Raw genomic sequence first — 19,945 nt, 5'->3', positions numbered from 1 at the left:
TAAATAACTAACCCATTACAAAGCACGATCTCCGATCAGTTTTTGTAACCGATTAATTATTGATCAGCGTCATACTGAACAATCCGCCCCCTCCTCCTCCTCACCCCGGTATACAATACGGAGAAATTGTAATATAGTGACCAGCATGTCCGTCTGTGTCAACATATGCAATCCTTTCTTTGAATGCCTCACCTCGTTTATATCGGGTTTCGTGAAACTTTGTGGGAAAGTGAGGACAATACATAGATGCATGCCAAGCTGTAGAATAAAAAGTACTGAAAGTTGTCACCTTTGTCAAGATATTATCTGGACAGCCCAGATGTTTTGGGAACTAAATACAGTCGACGCAGAGATTTTCTGGTTACATTCCAGATGAAAAGTTTATGGTTATTTGAAGATGGAATTTGGATTTGCAGAGACCTGGTCAACGTAACGCCTCTTAAAGTACAGCGTTTTGTCCGCGCCCTTTTTTCCCCAAATCCGTGTTTTTTCCAGTTATAACAGTTCGATGACAGAATTAAGACTTAGATGAAATGAGACCTTGTCAACGCAGTTCCAACACACAGAAAAGAGCTAGATTTATTAGTGCCGCGTCAGGAAGATTCACCATAGATCTTCTGATGATTCTCTTATCTTGTAATACCATGGTCAGTTTCATGGTAAGAGAAACTTTTGGCAAGTCACTGACGTACTTCCCCACGTGTAATGTACAGAGTGGTATGCCATATTGGCGGAACACAAGTGGTCTTACGTTATCGTCACTAAGACCCCTATGAAAGCAGTGAACTTAGATTTTGAATGGAAGAAACCATTGGACCTTACTATTGGTACTTAACCACTGAAATGGTCGCAAAATACTAATTTCCCAGTGCCAAGTCAATCCAGCCGGACACCAAGATTAGTTGACTGAATTTTGACCCATCATACAATGCCAGCAACCACCAATTTATGCCACATAATAAGAGTCAATGACAAGACTAAATGAAGATATCTTTATCTGGGGAGAAGGGAAACCTCATTTCATGATTTATTTTTTTTGTCATGAACTTAAGAATGAGAATAAAATAAGTCCACTAGCCAGCCTCAGAAGTTACATTACCTCTGAACAGAGTTACCCGCACAACCATCATACGGTGCAACCAAACATTTTCACACAGCAAACGTGGAGCTCGGCTTGATTTTCTGTCACATTGCAATCTGCACAGGTCTAATTGTGTTCTTAATCCAACTGGAGAGTCATGGCAGACATTCATTTGATATTACATATCTTGATTCTTTTACCTCTTCACGAACATTGTTGTTAATGACATAAAACTGTTTCGGTTTTGTATGATTTCCGTCACATTGGGTACAGCACGGTACCAAAGAGCAAAGATCCAAGTTGCATGTAGAATGTTATGAATATAACCCTTGAACATGAATATTGTTTGTGAATAATGCTTTTAAAGCTCAGAGCAAAATTGTCCAATACATAATTGATCATAAATATAAAAACAATAAAAGTCAGACTATTTTGGCAACTTGTTGACACACATAATAAATATGCTCTTATGTCTGTCACACTCATATATCTCACATGTACCAGTGCTTCTATAATCCTCAAAACATGTTCACAAAATAATTCAGTTATTAAAGTTACCGAACTGTAACAGCTGATGTCATTCAACTTTACTTACAATCATATCTTATGTCAAAAACAACTCCTTTTTCAAATTATCCTTTTCGTGAGCTGTGGACATATCATTATAGTTGTCCTCTTCTTGATTTGCCGAAACATAATACAAGTTCAACCACCATGCAGGCACTGCACAAAGTTATCTCCCTTGAGGAGTTGCCAACACACGTACGTGTACAGCATAAATCATTTATGACAATTGGTAAAAATGTGCGAACTGAACACATCAAACAGGTTTTGCACACTCAGTGTACATACTACAAAAAAAAAATCCTGCAAATAATGTAAAACAGCTGCTGATGGAGGAGACTGATGGTCCCATCATTACAGCTATTTCACCAAGCTTTCACAGAAGAATCATCTTCACTTTCAGGCAAGGTGGCAAATGGCAAATTATTGAAGAATAATATAACCATTACTAGAAATTCAGTAAATTTGTACAAAAATGTGTACATTGGTATAGAGTCATCTTTGTTACGGTTATGTTAACTTCAATAAAGGTCTCACATGGATTTTCCACAAATCTGAAAGAAACTGTCACAGTGTACTTATGAAATGAGAAGCTGTGGTACTATAACGCTTGGTGCTCATGTCACTGTCTCTGACTTTGCTACATCTGCTTTCTCCTCACTATGTATTGAAGGCTGGGGCCCTCTATTATACATAAATCTGGAACGCGTCTTTTTGCTCGCTTTCTGAGGCTCGTTCTGAGGTTTAATACAATGATTTCCGTCCTGAGCTTTTTTCTGTGCCCTCTGCTGCCGTGTGTTCTGAGCGACAGCGCTGATGTGAGGGAACAGTTTTGTGACATTTCCGACAGCTTTTGTCCTTCCTTCTCGGAACACCATCCGCATATCTGTCCGTAAATATTCAGGATTTTTAATGAAGCGGAATCTCACGATGGCCTTGTCTCCCGTCCGTAAGTGTTCCTCTGACATGTTAAGTATCGTGGCTGTTTGACGTACACTTCCCACGTGGACTGTTTTAACATAACGAAAGGAATGACTTATTTGAAGATACCTATAAAAGATTACAATTCAGTAAATAAAGTAACTTCAACATTTTTTTTTCTTTGAGAGCAGTAAAACTCTTTGGTCAAGGCCGAAGCAGAACTATCTCCCATGACAACGGTTGATGGTACAAATGAATATTTTGAACAGCTGATGAACGAGGACACATTCAGATTGGTGCCCATACCACTTCATCCTCCTATACACACATCAGTTATAGTTTAGCATAGGTATCTTACAATGTCTACCATTCTCAATACTCAAACTAAAGATGAGCTACTAGCACTGCACAAACATTTAGTCTAATATCAAAAACAAAATTTCCCAATGCCTTCTTTAACAGTCTTTTTTTTAATTTTTTTTATTAATAAAATGTGCTGATTTCCATTTGATCTTACCATAAATGTTTCAGTACGGCATCTCATTAATATCAAAATATTTCACACCTTCACATTTTATATTATTCTTGAATGTGGGAATTATGAATCTCTTCATATGCCTTAAACCTATCTAAAAAGAAAACTGTCAACTCTCATCTAACAATGAGAGGTCTCCCCTCACCCATTGCCTGATAGCGGACACTGATTGTCGTTGGATGATGAAGCACAAGAATCTCCCCCTCAAATTCCCAGCATGCCTGTGGATCTAGTCGAGGGGACACCATAACCATACCCTTTCGTAACGCTGATCGCTTAATCTGAAAAAAAAAACAATAAAACAGTGAACTTTCAATTCTAGAAAACTGTAGCATGACAAGCTGGTTTAATACACTGTGAGCCTTGCTGAATGTCTCATTTGATACCATAATAAACATTATATGACGAGAACACCTGGTTTTCCCCCTGGCACACTCATGGGAGATAACTCTTTTAGTAAATGCTTCAAAACAGAACTACTTTCCCATGCTTGTATGGTTACCTCAAAAACGAATTTTCTAAAACTGATGTTAAAATGTTTAATTTCCATCTACTTTATGCAAAGTACTTTATATATAGCTGGAATATTAGCAAATCCCTTGTATTTTTTATGAATAACAGATGCTTCCTTCAACAAAATGCATACAAGAAAATACTACAGCAAACATTTTAATGATGATTTTCTTGCAAAACTGGATTGACTATAGTTACATGATAGTTGTATTATTAGAATCTAAATGATATTACTTAGAAGCATAGGTTAATTTGTATATTGGATTTTACCTGTTTAGACTGATTGCCGGTAATGCCTCCTGTTTTATGGCTAAATTTAAGCTTGTGAGTTCTGAATAAATTTTATGCCTCTTTATTGGAAAAACCTGTGCTGAAGTTGATTAGTGATTTGAAACAATTCTAATACTGGAACATTGTATACACATATAGATAACCATGATTGTTACAGTTGAAATTTGTTGGTCTCGTCTGTTGAATGATCATCACAATGGAGAAAAAAAAAAACGTTTAATGAACTTTACCTTTTTAAGAGAAAAGGAAGCTGTTTGTCCACCTCGCACCTCTTTCACTGGCATGCGTTTCCGATGTATACTTTTGACAACAATATTCTGGAATTTTCCGAGCGCATCCGGTCCCAGCAGCATGGGGTCATTCAGCTTAATGTGTCCTCGAAGCACAGTTCCTGATACCACTGTCCCCACCCCCTAGCAATCACAGGTATCACATGCAAATAAATAATACATCACAAAGTTTTTCAGAGATAATCCGGGTTTAGTATGGACACATACCAGTGTGTAACCATGACAACGGTTGACAGGTCAAGTTCAAATTACATAAATTTCTGTGTTTTCAATAATTTCAGACGCATTTTCAGAAAATGTATACCTCTATGCCTTGCTAGAGCTGTTGTATTAAGTCGTACACTCTTTGTGGGGAGCAGGGCAAACTGAATGTTCCCCTGTAAACGATGCCACACAACCATCTACTTGAAATATCGGATACCATAATTTGTAGAACATCGCTGGAAAAACGGCATGGTGAGTGTTTTTTTGTTTTGTTTTTTTAACAAGTGTGTATACTGAAAAAGGGCATTATGAGTGGTTGTGTTTAAGCTGTCTGCAAAGACTGGCTTTACACAAGTAGGCCTGGTCAGGCCTATACTCCAGCTGGCATGCTGATTGTCACTGTGAGCACCTTGCGGGATCTACCTGTTTACTCTCAGTGTGTCTCAATTAGTGAGTGTTTGTAATAATGAGAAGGTATGGTAATAAAGAGAAACAAAAATCTTGCCACTTAACATTTTAAATTTATGGGAGTCATGAGCTATGTGAAAAAATGTGGATCACAGAAGCCATACTCACAGGTACAAGGAAAGTGTCATCTATTTGAAACTCTGCAGGATCTGATATATCAGATTTCACTCGTGTTGTTAACAGGTTAAGGAACATCTTTAATAGATCTAGATTTTCTCCAGTAACATTTGAGACCTGGAATAATGGGCACATCCTGCAATAAAGAAAAACAAAAAGTAGGTCTAATTTTTTAGCTATTTGACAAGAATTTTTTTTTATATGAACACATCTTTATAATTACATATCTGTTCAACAGGTTCAGCAAAACATGATTAATTGACTTAAATGACACAAGTGTATTCAATACAATTATTAGTTCAGACTTAAAGCTGATATCCCAAAACCTCAAACAAAGTTGTGCATGTCAACAACTAAAACTTCCCTAAAATGCACTGAACATGACTACAACAGTTATGAAAAGTTCCCCAAATCACAATTACAGATACGTTTTTATGTGAAGATTGTAACCTGCATCTTGTACAATACAAATCCCTTACCTCTCTGATGTGAAGTTTGTGGCTGAGCAGATGACATCATCTTTGTTCTGGACCATGACTGGGATTTTCCGACAGCCAGAAGACTTGAGGATCTTTTGCAGGAGTTTCAGGGTCTCCTGTAGGACGTTTGGGGGACACATGTCTATCTTAGTGACCACAACAAACACAGGAACGTTCAGGGCAAGGGCAAGGCCCAAGTGCTCCTTAGTCATGCCTATCACCCCAGCATTAGCTCCAACCTACGGATTCAGAATTGAAAGTGGCATCACCCAGTAAGTATTAAACAATGAACTAAAGCATTAAAAAAAAAAAAAATGTTTATACACCACTTATAACAATAAATGTTAGGTGTTATTAAAGTGATACAAATATAATGATAACACTAATTGGCAGTAATTATAAAGTTTGAAAATTGTAAGATTATAAAACATATAATTAAAAATTCTGATAATGATTAAGCGGTTTAATGACATGGATCAATCATGATATTAACTTTCACATTATTATGTGGTTACATACACGTCCCATGTTCATCTACAACAACTACAACCTTATAAACTAGAATTTATCTGGAAATCAGTGAAATAGTTACCATAAGCATAGCAAAGTCTGGAGCATGACCTGTCATTCCAAACACGGTTGTCTTCAGATACTTTTCATGTCCGGCTAAATCTATGAAAGTGATAACCTGTGCACACAAGAAAAGGTACAAAGCTAAATGTTAGCATGTAACTCATCAGACACCAGCATTGTTACAAAAAAGAAGCATTTGCAATGATATACCTTTGATTACTGTTCGATAAGCATAAGTTTATCTCATTTTCTATTTTCCGGTCTTACATTTTTCAACTCAATGATCAATCATCATCTTTATGAGTGAAAAATACATCAAAAAGTTTAATGGTATCTTGATGTGGCATTTGTCCAAAAATGTGCATATCTGTATTTGACTGTATCTTTGTCCCTATTTTGCACAGTACAACAACCAACCAATCCAAATAGTCCTCAGAACACAAAGAATATACACACCATGTCAAGACTACACACCAATTAAATCCTTTCTCATTACATATATATGGCATTATCTTGTAATAATGTAAAGCAGTAGCATGGACAAGAACATGCAAAACGTTCTAAATGTTCAACTCCATGACACAGACTATGACACAAAACAAGCCTTGAGCATCCCTCTAAGGCACTCTACTCACAAAGTTTATGGTTTACATCGGTTATATTTCTTTAGTTGTTTAATAAAACAAAATATGATATTTTCAAAGGCACAGGTGGGATGCTCTACATTAACACATGAGTGTTGCTTAATGTTATGTAGATATGCATGTTTTAGTCCATGCTATTGTCTTTGAACATAATTAGATTACTTTTACTATAAAATAAGATATGGTTGAAAACAAATTTGCAGATATCTTACATCAGGAGACTTTTAATCTTTAAATAAATAAAAAAAAAAATTACTTTTGAAGACTGTTCACAGATTTTGACCCAGTCCAGGTTACCATGGTCTGGTTTGTTGACAACTTTGCCTCCGGAGTCAAATCCCAGAATGTCATTGCCCACGCTGCTTGTTCTCCCTGACTCCATCTCATGTTTGTGTCGGAAGAGTCGCTGTCTAGCCGTCCCACGTCCATTGTCCAGTTCCCCATGGGTCAGCACTCCCAGCAGTGTGCTCTTGCCTGCGTCGACATTTCCAACCACAGCCACCCTAAACAGTGGAGACAATCCACAATCTCTCTGACTTCACATGATATGCATGTATATTTAGCTGGCTATATATTTGAATCCCAAACACAACAGAGAGAATCTAAACCATATGTCAACTCTTCTTTCATGGGCTTGTGCTACATGTTAAGTCTTCCCCAATATTTTTCAATATGATTTAGAATATTTATAAACGCCTGCAGATTCCATTTTTCATGAATTCTATGGAACTGCCACCTGTAAATAACTAAGACATTGCAACACTAACCCTCACCATACACGACATAGCACCAGTGGCTATGCTGGATGTCTACCTAAGGAATTCTGTCTCTCCTGGAGTGCACATTTCACTGAGTGCACTGGGACATGTGAGAGTTTTTTCCTAGAAGTCCAACATGACTGTGAGTGCCAGTCACCCAGAGATATAAAATCTCTTACCGGACTTCCATGAAGTCTTCCATCTCCACCTTCTTCCGCAGCAGGAATTCCTTGATTTCTCCCTCTGGCCCTGTTCTGTCCCTGAGAAACACGGATTCCAGGTTGAGAGATTCAGCTATGCTCTTCATGGTGGCCACTGAGGCCTGCATGTCCTCTGGCTTCAGTCCTGGAGGGTCACCTTCTACACAAACGAAGTTCATATTTTATTTACATGTGTATTTATTTCATTGGTGTTTTATGCCGGCGGACCTTTCCACGTACAACTGGAGAGGAGGATTGCATGTGCTGGACTTAAACCCACAGTGGTGAAAGGCTCCTGAGTGATTGTGCGACATGTATTTAAAGCTGTGATTGATGCATATCCAAGTCCTGGACACATACACACTATGGCCTTATCCAAGGCTCAATTTTAAGGATTTTTCCTGGTCTTACCATAGCTTCTCTTAGAGGAAACCTGTTATATCTACCCTTCCCTGTCAATCATTATTCCTAGAATGCCTCCTGGTATTAAAAAAAAATAGTTTTTTCATGTTTGCTTGCGAATGTTTATTGTTATTTTTTCCATACATCAACAGGGGTTATAGTATTTACCTGTTTGGTTAGTGCCAGTTAAAATGAAATAAAAGGCACACTTTATTCAGCATATCATTGCACACAGGTGTACACAACATTCTTACCTCCAGTTCCCACCTCAAAGATTGTCTCCCCTTGGCCATCTTCAATCAGTGATCTCATGTTGTCCACAAGAAGGTCGTATTCCTCATGACTAGGGCTGATTAGGGCAGTCTGGTAAAACAACAATAGACCATTACCAATACGCCAAAGACTGTACAGAACGACTTTCTTTACCTATCACTCCCTTCATCTCCACCCATCTTTATGTCAATTGAGAGACAGAACTGCATTTAAAGTTATGTTTGTCTCAATATTATATATACATAGAGGATCTCTAACGAGTGAACCTGTAGCATCAAATTTATTAAAATATTAATAACAAAGTGAAACTATTTCCTTTGTTTTAAAACCACTGGTGAGAAACAAATGAAATTTTTGACATGAGTTACATAAATTTGATACTACAGGGTTACGAGTTGGAGATTCTGTTTATCCCATAACAAGAGAAGCTCTCAACAGTTTTTTGATATAGGATGGGATACGACATTTACCCCAAACCCTTTATCCCATGTTCTGGGTCACATTTATGAGATAAATGTAGCTCTGTGCCTGATGAACTGGAATATTTGAAGTTTTACCTTTGACATAATGTTGGTCATCTCCTGTTCTGCGTCAGACTCGTCATCAGGAGCAAACAGGTTAGGGCCAGGTGAACCCCGCCCCTCTCTGTCAGCAATGCCATTCATCGCCATGGTGACAGCTCACGTGCGACCAATCAAAGTTTAGTCCTGTTTTCACTAGACTTCAGCCACAGGGTGACTATACAAGATTCTGTTATCTCCTTAACAAATGAACAACTGGTGCTATCTTCCTCCAACAGGTTAGTGTAGTATAACTAATCTGGCTCCTTTGTGACACATTGCCACTGATCTCTCCACAGATCATCAAGTTACATTTTTGGGCTTTATTTCATCTGCACATCACCTGGAAAAAAACCAAGGCTGAACCAATCAAAGGGAAATTCTTACTCACAGGTTTAATTTATCTATCTGATATACTAGTATTCTAGAGGTTCAATTATTGTATTTGTCTTAAGTGCTTTCGTTTCTTATGATGTCTTCTCCTCTAAGTATGCAGGTACCTATGAAGTGCGACACCATGCAATGACTTAAATCCTGTTGGATATTTAATGTGCCGAGCGAAGCTTAATAAATAAATAAACCAATCAGGATTTTCTCCCCTGAACTCACAGATGGCGCAACTGTTTGTATCCGATTTCACAACATTTCCTGAACTCGGGTTGTTATCCAGTATGACTTGTACCTTAGATTTGAGATTCTTATACAAAATGAAAGTTCCCCAACAACAGATTGTCAGTGAATTAGATAATGAATATTTATTATGACAAGGAAGGAACCAGCAGTTGACACAAGTACCAAACAGTTGAGAGTCATATGGGACAGAGACCCAATTAAACACAATACTTGGAAAGTCTCATGGGACTCTTGCCTCATATTATAGTACCAAAGTTCAGTTGATATATTCTGGTATATAGTCTCTGTGGTCCCCTTTTGATATCTCAGATAAGTTCCACTTGCACGAGGCTGGAGCTGGATTCTCAGGTTTGCGTGAGACTGTAGAGTCCCAGAATTTTGGACCTGGGAAAACTCTTGTGAGACTCTTGTCTCGGATTATAGTACCAAAGTTCAGGTGATTTATTCTGGTATATAGTCTCTGTGGTCCACTTTTGATATCTCAGATAAGTTCCACTCGCTCGAGACTGGAGCTGGATTCTCAGGTTTTCGTGAGACTGGAGAGTCTCAGAATTTTGGGACTGGGAAAGATTCCCAGATTGTTTACAATGTATTCCCGGCTTCCTGGGACTGGTTCCCACCAAGTGTCAACTGTCTGAGTTCTTAAACTGGATCACAAATCACTATTCCAGACACTGGGACTGTTTCCCAATTCACCGTACAAGGATTTTCCCACTCTTAATAAAATATCTACTTGCTGAGAATGCTTACCAGCAATTTGATGTCAACTCTCGGCAGATTCCAAAGCCATCTGCAGATGCTGAAAAATCAGCCTATTTATAAATTTCCACATGGTGTGGTTGGAGCAATGAACCAAATCAGGAGACTCTGATTTTTCACAAGAGCAATTTTTGACAGTTTGTAAACACAGATGACATGATGACGTCATCATGATCACAACCAAGAACTCCAAAATAATGGCTTTGCTTTGAAGCCAAAATCTAAATGCCAATGTCCATATTTTTATCCATATTACTCAAAAAGTATAACCAATTCCCACACACGGGTATTGAATGATAAATTCCTCTTTAAACTGCAGTGGGAAAATCCTGGTCCAATTTCTAAAAGCCCATAAGTTCCCTAATTACCATAAATGTACAAGAATGGCGACAACACAAACTTCTGATTTTGAGGTTAAGCCGAGGACAATAAATGTCATTTTATGCATGGAACAAGAAAGAAAATAGAAGGTAAAGGTTTTTCAGATAAGACAATAACATAAGATTTCATAATTTCTACATTGTTATCACTACATGCTGAAAAATACTTATAATTATTCCAAATATGTAGGAACGCGGATACAACAACAACATCACTCTTCTATGAAACAGATAAACATAAGTTTAAAAACTTTCTACGAGAATAAATAAACTCTATACTGGCAAATATTTACTTCATAAATTAACTAGTATGGCCTCAGATAACGATCTTAACAAAAGTTCCGTGAAAATTCATTAAAACATGAATATATGAAACTTCCCTACGTTAAATGCTTCCTGCTTCCTTAAAGACCGCTACAGTATGTTTAACACCATTAATTTATTTAAACTTTACATCAATGTCAAAAAGACAAGTAAATATTTTGCCACTAAAGTAATGTTATCATATCATGTTATACTTTGCACAATGTGAAAAAAGGACTTTCAAAAATAAGAGTACAGACACAGTCATATCTGTACGAATGTCAATCACTGAATCATTTCCCCTTAGTGTTAAGGCAGAGGTCATCTACATGGCAGGCCTCAGTCTTTCTTAATGGTATGTTACCAAATAGAGAATTACACATTTCTGTACACAACATGCAATGATCTCAAATATATAACTTATGGCACCAAATTTGAAGTAATCTGGCAGGTCAAGTCAGTTATATTTATCAGTATGAAGAGATTAAAAATCGTGTCCATACTCAACAAACATAAATGGCCAACACACACTATAGTTAAAGGTGGAGAAAACATAAAAATGACATAAAGTTCAGAGTAAAGAGTGTGAAAAGTTATTTCTAAATGTGGTCTTCAGTATTTTTTCCGATTTTTCCTTAAGGAGAAAAAGAAACATGAAAATAATTTTTGTATGGTGGGTATTTGGGACCACCTTTTTTATTATTTATAGTCTTTGTTTAATAATTAAACCTCAAATTGGATCATATTTATATTTTCAATATGTTCATAAATATTATCATAACTTAGGTTAAATGCATATGTTTCCATATAAATAACAAATATACATCCAAATAAATTTATTAGACAAGCATCACATCCTCATTTAGAACATTATTATGCAACAATGATAAATACAAAAGTTGGTCCCAAATACCCACAAAGCAAAAATATTTTCAAATACTCTTTTCTTTTGAAAAAAAAAAAAATCCCCCCAAAATATTAATGATCATATTTGCAAGTAAGTTTTGAGGCTCTTTCATCTGATTTTGGCATAATTTTTATGTTTTCTTTTCCTTTAACAGTATAAAGCAGATGCAGGACAACGGGGGGGGGTAAAAGCATACCCTTTTCCTCTTGCTGCACTCCTTCCAGTACATGGCTCCCATCTACCTAATTTCTGTAAACTACCCCAGCTTGCAACAATTATTCAAAGCACCCTGGAGTGCATTTTTAGCTTAAACTCTGCACTATCTGTAACAACCATTTTTAAACTTGCAAATTTAACACTGAGGTATACTACTTCTAAAGTACATCCTTTTCAATCAATAAGTCGATGTCCTGATCAAATAAATGCCTGAAAAAGGTATTGGATGACACCACCTGGTTTACTGTTCAATATTCACCAAAAACTAAACACACAGACAAGGCTTCCAGATCATAAATCAATGTTGACTTAACACTGGTGTTGCCTGCACACAAAGAGAAGTAACATGCCCACGGTCAGTTTTGTAGACCATTAACTGCACACACACTGGATCCCTGACATTTAGGTAGAGGGTATTTATCTAGAGGGCATTTTGGCCTGGTCCCAAACAAAAATAGCAATTACCTACCAAGGAAAATCTTTAATATCCAGTCGCTGGTTGTCTGTGCTAAGAATGATGTAAGTGAACCTCTGATTGACAAGAAAAGATAGTTGATTAATAACAGAGAGGCAGGCTGAGTTTATATAGACAGAAGCTTCATCTAAACAGAAAAAAAGTTTTGTGTATCATTACGTCTGACAAACCTTAGACCAATCAGCATCTCAGGGGTCTTGGGTGTTCACAAAGATTTAGCCAAGACACAGTGGGGTCTCTCACAAACTACCGCAGCTAAAACATGTGATTTTACATTAGGTGCCAATGGTGCTATTGACAGACAGATGTGTATTCAATCTAGCAACTATAGTAATGCGCTGATTTTGTGTATAATTTTGAACAAGGAAAGGTCAATCCATCTAAAATCTGGTGATGCCAGGTGTAACTCAACAAGTTTCTGTTTTTCTGCCTTCCTCCTATTTTAATTATTTTGATTCTGACATTCACCAGATCGCTTGAAGCACCCATATACCCATATATATATATATATATATATATATATATATATATATATATATATATATACACACTTACTTACACATAGCCATTTTAAATCTGTTGAAACAAAGAACATCTATGTAGAATAAGTAAATTATTGAACGACAATCCAACCCAGGAGGAAGGCAATGTGAATAGTTGCTTGCCTATGAGACAATTTAGCCGCTAATTTCTATGTTGTGAACTTATCATGCCTGGCAACAACTTACATATGCTAAGTTACCACAATGCCACACTCCAGAGTATTGAATAACATTGCAGTTTCACACCTGCTCCCGCATATACGTCCGATTTCTCTGAAATATACCATGCATCTCAATTCCAAATGACAACATAGGTTCAAAATTATATACTTTACCTGATGCAAGCCGTGTGCAAGGCGATCAGACGACTGAAATCTGCCTCTTGGGCAATATAATCAACAAGACTGTAGCTTTATTAAACGTTTCACCACCATGTCATCATGAGCGTGACGCGCAAGACCGGACACTAGCACATGCCCGTGAACTGATGACGCTGCAGTATATGAGCACACTGCAGCAATAAAATAGATCATCTAGGATACTTTGTACGCCAGAAATAGCTGGTGACATTCTCTATGTTGATGGCTTCGCTTATTTCCAGGCGGAAGAAAAATGACGTCTTTGACAATGTGCTACTTTTGTAAGATTACGTTTGTATGTTTTGGTGTTAATGTGTGACATTGTAATTTTTTTTTGCGTCAGATCTGACTAAACATACCCTGTTGTACGAGTAAGTTGTTTGTTTCTCATATTTAGCCCGTATTAAGATGTGCAAAATGAAGGTGGTGCCCCAGACTTGAAAGAAACTTGAAATTTTTATCTTTCCCAATTTGAGCTAGTACGATGCTAATTAGGAGACAAAATAGATAATAGTAACTTTATCCATGTGTATAAGAACTATGTATGACAAAAAGTTAATTCAATTCTTCCACCAGTTGTTGACGAGCACTAGTTCTGTGTTCACAGTAATGGGCAGAGGTACTCTAGCTGAAACTGATCCGGTGGAAAGCCACAGTATATATTTCCGAATTTGCGCTGTGGCTGTTGTTATGACAAAGACGGAAAAGTATTATTTTTCAATTTTTTTGTGACAGTAGGAAAGTTTTGGTTTTGCATATGCAGTTCTCTGAACCTGCCAAAATTATCTAAAGACCATAATGAACACAGTAGCCCTCATCTACCTGTAATCCAATCTGGTCTCTCAGTGCATAGGCCTACTTATACATGGCGTAATATGTGTTGAGAATCCAGATTGGATTACAGGTAGATAAGAGCTCCTTTGGGAATGACAGGCTTCATGGCTACATAAAAGTGGTTCTATGTTATGGTAACCCAGAAACCACTGCCTGTGCATCCATCAAGAAAACAGGTTTAAAAGAACCTCATTTCAGGCCGTCCAGAAATATATGTCCAGATTTTTCTTATTTTTAGGTCTGTATTTGAACTGAACTGAAAGGGAAAAAATGCAATGGTGTCTTAGGAATAGCATGAAAACAATTCTTCCAGTCGTCATTACAATACCCACTGAATTATATTTAAAGACATGCCTATGTAAGAAAGAAAGGGGGCCCCTGTAGCTGTGGTGGTTAGTGTGCCAGTGTGGCGCAGTGACCCGGGAGCCTCTCACCAATGTGGTCGCTGTGAGTTCATCCAGCACATTCTGGCTTCCTCTGACATGGGAAGGTCTTGTAGCAATCTGCAGAACTGATGGTCTTTCCCATGGGCAGAGAGCCCTATTTCCTTCCATCATAATACTGGACGCCATCATATAAGTGAAACATTCTTGAGTATGGCGTAAAACACCAATCAAAAAATAAATAAATAAAGAAAAAATACCAAGTGAAAACCTTATTGGAATATATTACAAATTGCTAATCAATTTCTTTAAAGAAATTTAAAGAAAAGATGACATTTAGACATTTTGCATTATGCCAGTAGTACTTCCCATACGTTAAGAAAATATGAAAACATAAAATTTATTCAAAAAAGTGATGCATACTCATTGTTTGGAAAGAGTTTACATAAGTATATTTGGATAAAAAACACCAATCAGAATCTTTTAAATCTTCCTGGTAGAACTTTATCTGTTGATACATATGCTCTGACAGATTTAACATATTGCTTTTCAGATGTTGAGATCTGCGTGAGTAGAGGACATACAGTAGGATTTGCTTGCCCATGAACATTGTATTAACACACTGCTTGATGGATAAGTGAGCATTGTTGTGGAAACACTTCTGGAAACATTTTGTTTAAATGTTAAACAAAAGCGTGAGACAAGATTGTGGTTGAAGCTTCGACGTATCCCAATGCACTGGATGCGGGAAACGTCCCGTCCAGGTGGTAGAAGAATGGAAAGTAACAAGGCTGAGCAGCTTTATCATGAGAAGCAGGTGAAAGAGTTATGCGCCCTTCATGCACTCAATAACCTGTTTCAGGATAACAAGGCTTTCTCCAAGAAAGGATTGGATGACATCTGCACTAGGTATTTATTTACCAGATAATATACCCTGCAAACATAACATTAATGTTGTTAATGTTAGGGTATCACAGTCTCTGCGCATTGCTAAAAACCATTTTGAATGTTACTGAGGTATTTCATTCTGGTTAATCAGTAGTAAAACACACTTAAAGTGAACATGAAGTCAGCCACTAAATCTGAATTAATTAATAAAGTAGTATTCCAGAAGTGTTCTGAAAATATTTAACTCACTTATTTGGTTACGCCATCTTGCTATGTTATAGCTATCTAGAGTGATGTCACACAACCTAGGAGCTCTCTCGTACCATCGGTATTAAACAGTGTGACAGTAAGAAAATACAAACAAAAACACCTGGTACCCAACCAAAGAGTAACAGCTCTATTCCATGTTTAAAGGTTTGTGGACACAAGCATTGTGTTTTAGCAGTCCTGCTCGTCCTCATCCTGCATGGGTGTCAGCATTAGGCCTAACTGGCTGTAGCTACATCAGGGAATTTACCGAACATGGCAGGGCCTTCTGATTTATAGCAAACTTTTTCATTCAGATTTTGGGAAGATATTTTCATAATTAGTCTGAATTTGCTAAGGAAAAACGATGCAAAGTTACAATATTTTTCTTTAAGCAAAGATTCTCCAGAAGCAGTTTTCTTGCTAGCTCACCTTGACAAGTTACTGCAGTCTCCTACCCATCATGTACACATTGACATGAGCAGCTGTTCTCAGTTCTCTGCTCATAAATGTGTGTTCCAAAATGTACCAGTTTAACACTTGAAATAACTGCAAAATCCAGTTTATTTCATCGAAATCTGTCTATCCAATGTAAGAAACCACACTGACAATCAAGAGCCAATGTTTTTTTTTTTTTTTTACATGACTACTATGATCATGTGATGCTTTCAGTGCTAGTGATTGGCTATACTGTATAAGGGCTTCTTCAACTTAGCTACTCTGAGTGAATTGTTCATCAGTGCCATATCTCCAATACTGAACTTCATCTTCTCGGCTTTCAAAACGTAATAGAATTTTGTACATATTTTTCTTTGATAACTGTGTCCTATATTCTTTCTTTATTTATATATAGTGGCAGACTTTATGTTCACTTTAAAATCATTTTAAAAATATGTACAGAGAGGAAACCAGCATGAGCTTCATTTCATTTTGTCTTATCGATTTATTGGTAAAATTTTAATTTTATGTTTGTATTTTTTTCTCCTGTCCAGGTTGTCATCAGACCATTTCATCAATCCCCACCGCAGCATGTTTGGCTTGGGGAACTATGACGTCAATGTCATCATGGCAGCATTGCAAACCAAAGACTGTGAAACTGTCTGGTTTGACAAAAGAAAGTAAGTCTTTTCTGTGGAACGTGTAAAATTTCATGGGCTCATGCTCATTCTGTCTTTGTTCTAGCATTGGTTTCAGTCTGGTTTCCCACCTGCCATGTTTTAGTATGAGTCTGGTCATGCTTAAGTCTTTGTTATTCACTGATCCAATACTTCAATTTTCGGTACTGGGATGATTATGGCCTGTTACAAAGGGACTCAATTAAGAAACAAAATCCTAATGAACGCTCAAACCATGAAATGACATCTTACAGAATTTTATATGGAGCAGTCACTAATTAATGATGTGGTGGAGAAAACTAGCATGTCCAGAGTAACCCATCACCCTTTGGCAAGATGCTGACAAACATTTTATATCGGTAGCTTAGCATATATATATATACACACACCATATGTTGATAGACAAGGGTATTTTAGGTAAAGGTAAATACGCCAGTGCAGCACAATACCCCAGGAACCTCGTGCCTATGTGGTCACTGTGAGTTTGTCAAACTCATGGTGACTTCCCCTTCTATCCTATGTGGGAAGCTCTGTCTGGATTCCTCCCACCATAATGCTGGCCGCCGTTGTATCAGTGAAATATTTTCAAGCACACCACAAAACACCTATCAAAAAAATAAATGAATCATAGATAAAGGTTTAGAAAGAACTCTCTCAGTATTTCCAGGTTATGAACTTTTATCATATTATATGTTTATTTTCCTTGTTCATTGTAGAGACATTGACTGTCTTGTGTTCAAAAACATCAAAGGATTCATCCTCAACATTCCAACAGAATTCAAACTCGGGGTATTGAGGTTACCAATCAAGAGGAAACACTGGATTGCCATTCGTGAAATTCACCAGACGTACTATAACTTTGACTCTAAGCTTCCTTCGCCGGAGGTCATAGGTTATGAGGACCAGTTTAAGACTTATTTGCGCGATCAGCTACAAAACAGAGATGCAGAACTGTTACTTGTTGTGTCACAGGATGTAAGCAGTGCAGTCTCCTGGAGGAAAGGGGAGGTAACCACAGACTGTAATGGCAGCGACAAGAGTTTTTCAGGGTTAATAGACAGTAGCACGCACAAATCAAATTGTGTGGTGGAGAACGGAGACACATAAAGAAGATGCGTCCACATTGATCATGGAAATGTGGGCACCTCAGTTGATAGTAATCATGACTCATTTCCTTACAGATTTGCTCATGCGTAACATTACATGTATTTAACTATACATGTAACATGGTGCAGATGCTCAGTTCAGTGTTCATTGAAATTACATGTAGATCATGTATTTATGTATGTTGAAATGGACTCATTGTGTTGATTTTATTCTCTGTTTTGCAAGGAAAACCCACAGCAAATTGACTAGTCAGATATGTGCAGAGTTGTTTTGCACCAAATATTCACTTTCACCTAAACAGTCCCTCCATACATTGAACGAACCAGGATGCAAGTTAAAGACTTATTCGATATTAGTATTGCTTGTCAGGAAATAAATGTTATGGATCGGATTTTTTATTAGATTGTCTTTATTAGAAGAATTAAGGTTGTGAGGATTTTGGTGTTTTCTTTTCTGAAGACTAGTCTTTTAATAAACTATCACTGACAGTAGCAAAACTCATGTTTGAGCTAAAGTTTAGAATGAGCTTGGAATTCATAAAGTCAGCTGCATAGGTGAGTTTACATGGAAGAAATCTGAGCCAAGTTTGAATGTGCAAACTTGTGCAGTGATGGTGACAGATAAATATGCTGCTGCAATGTGAGAATTTCTCAAGGAATTCTGTGGAGAACAGAACGAAACAAACATTATACATGTGCAGTACATGTGGCTGTAGAATGGCTTTGTAAGCACAGAATGTGGAATGAAACATTTGCCCTCTAGAGAGTACGAGGACTGATCAGTGATCTACAACTAATTTCACTCTGTAATGACCTGTGGGCTTGAGGGTTGCTAAACTGTATTTGTTCATTTTTTTTAAAAATTCACTTGAAAGTCAAGTATTTTAGGCATATTATGAAATTGTTTTGTGTAACAAGATGTCCTTGATAGACAGTGTACAACATATCATGTAGCAGAGTAGCTATTTTTATTGAGGTTACTGTGGAGGGTAGGTAGTATTAAAGTGAATGACCCGACCATTGCGTGTACATGTATGTTGTGAAAATCATCAGTCAGAACATTTTTTTTTTATTTTCAGCAAGTTTTATGAAATGAATTACCTCATGGCATTGTTTTTAATAACCTAAATAAATCTAAAATCTAAATGACCAAGAGACTTTTCTGTCACAGTTGTTATATGCGGAAATTAACGCCTGTGTTGCCATCTGACAGATGCAGACTAACTATTTAGAACTGTTCATTTGGGCATAGCAGTCATGGCCTTAATCTGTCTGTTGATTTTGTTTCATAGGTGTTTGAGAATTTTTCACTTGTAAGATGGCAGTCCAGTTTGGAGGAAACTTGATCGCCTCGAGTAAACGAACAACCTTTATCAGGTATACGACAAACCTCCTGACTTGCGGCTGCAGTCAAAACAGTGAGAGGATTGCTTCAGGGGCGGTCTAGTGGTTGAAGCATCTGCCTCAGTCAGTAGACCAGGGATCAAACCCAAGTCAGGTCATACCAAAGGTTTTATAAAAATGGTACCTGTTGCTGGCTAACTTAGCATTCAGCTCTTACAGGTTAGAACAAAGAAACAGGACTGGTTGATTTCATTTCTGGTGTCTTCAGCATGACACTTCATTGGCAACAGCACTTTGGCATGGACTTGCCCCGCAAGAAGAAGACATATTATATGTGCATACACCTAATGACTGCTCTTCATTACATGACAAAAAATTTTTTAAGTACGGGTACAATGTATACATTAACTGTGAGCTGTATTGGTGTCATGGCTTAAGTTGTTAGGTCATGTTACCTGTGGCCTGGTCCCCTCCTTCCTGACATCAAAAGTGAAATACTTGAGAGTATGGCATAAAACATAAATGAAGATTTCTCTGTGCTGGAGTAGTATTACAGAGGTAAATTTCACACATAGGCGCTGG

General features: G+C 37.3%; 2 protein-coding genes across 3 annotated transcripts; one reads left to right on the top strand and one right to left on the bottom strand.

The window, feature by feature from the left end:
• Nucleotides 1-884: 884 nt before the first annotated feature.
• Nucleotides 885-13,531, bottom strand: LOC135467894 (GTP-binding protein 1-like). 2 transcript variants are annotated; one of them, XM_064745824.1, is made up of 12 exons: nucleotides 13,424-13,515; nucleotides 12,541-12,602; nucleotides 8,871-9,216; nucleotides 8,295-8,403; nucleotides 7,618-7,798; nucleotides 6,937-7,183; nucleotides 6,056-6,151; nucleotides 5,464-5,702; nucleotides 4,976-5,120; nucleotides 4,136-4,318; nucleotides 3,247-3,382; nucleotides 885-2,654 (listed from the first exon to the last, which is right to left on the bottom strand). In XM_064745824.1, the coding sequence occupies exons 3-12, from the start codon at nucleotides 8,982-8,984 to the stop codon at nucleotides 2,263-2,265; spliced, it is 1,842 nt and encodes a 613-aa protein (XP_064601894.1). In that variant the 5' UTR covers nucleotides 8,985-9,216; nucleotides 12,541-12,602; nucleotides 13,424-13,515; the 3' UTR covers nucleotides 885-2,262. The 2 variants fall into 2 exon arrangements, with proteins under 2 accessions (XP_064601894.1, XP_064601886.1); XM_064745816.1 differs by lacking the exon at nucleotides 12,541-12,602 and having other exon boundaries at nucleotides 13,424-13,531.
• A 124-nt stretch (nucleotides 13,532-13,655) lies between these two features.
• LOC135467909 (josephin-1-like) lies at nucleotides 13,656-19,172 on the top strand. The gene is made up of 4 exons (XM_064745836.1): nucleotides 13,656-13,728; nucleotides 15,218-15,573; nucleotides 16,791-16,916; nucleotides 17,630-19,172. The coding sequence occupies exons 2-4, from the start codon at nucleotides 15,398-15,400 to the stop codon at nucleotides 18,018-18,020; spliced, it is 693 nt and encodes a 230-aa protein (XP_064601906.1). The 5' UTR covers nucleotides 13,656-13,728; nucleotides 15,218-15,397; the 3' UTR covers nucleotides 18,021-19,172.
• The last annotated feature ends 773 nt before the right edge of the window (nucleotides 19,173-19,945 follow it).

Source organism: Liolophura sinensis, chromosome 1, assembly GCF_032854445.1.
Source record: "Liolophura sinensis isolate JHLJ2023 chromosome 1, CUHK_Ljap_v2, whole genome shotgun sequence".
NCBI classification, from domain to species: domain Eukaryota; kingdom Metazoa; phylum Mollusca; class Polyplacophora; order Chitonida; family Chitonidae; genus Liolophura; species Liolophura sinensis.
This window is presented reverse-complemented; position numbering and strand designations above follow the sequence as displayed.

Excerpts from the sequence above, each read along its gene's own strand:
- LOC135467894 (XM_064745816.1), bottom strand. The coding sequence starts at position 8,984 with ATGGCGATGAATGGCATTGCTGACAGAGAGGGGCGGGGTTCACCTGGC. Across the intron at positions 5,703-6,055 it reads CAGACTTTGCTATGCTTATG|GTTGGAGCTAATGCTGGGGT; the intron begins GTAACTATTTCA and ends CTGAATCCGTAG. Across the intron at positions 4,319-4,975 it reads ATGACACTTTCCTTGTACCT|GGGGTGGGGACAGTGGTATC; the intron begins GTGAGTATGGCT and ends TGTGATTGCTAG.
- LOC135467909 (XM_064745836.1), top strand. The coding sequence starts at position 15,398 with ATGCACTGGATGCGGGAAACGTCCCGTCCAGGTGGTAGAAGAATGGAA. Across the intron at positions 15,574-16,790 it reads TTGGATGACATCTGCACTAG|GTTGTCATCAGACCATTTCA; the intron begins GTATTTATTTAC and ends TCTCCTGTCCAG. Across the intron at positions 16,917-17,629 it reads GTCTGGTTTGACAAAAGAAA|AGACATTGACTGTCTTGTGT; the intron begins GTAAGTCTTTTC and ends TGTTCATTGTAG.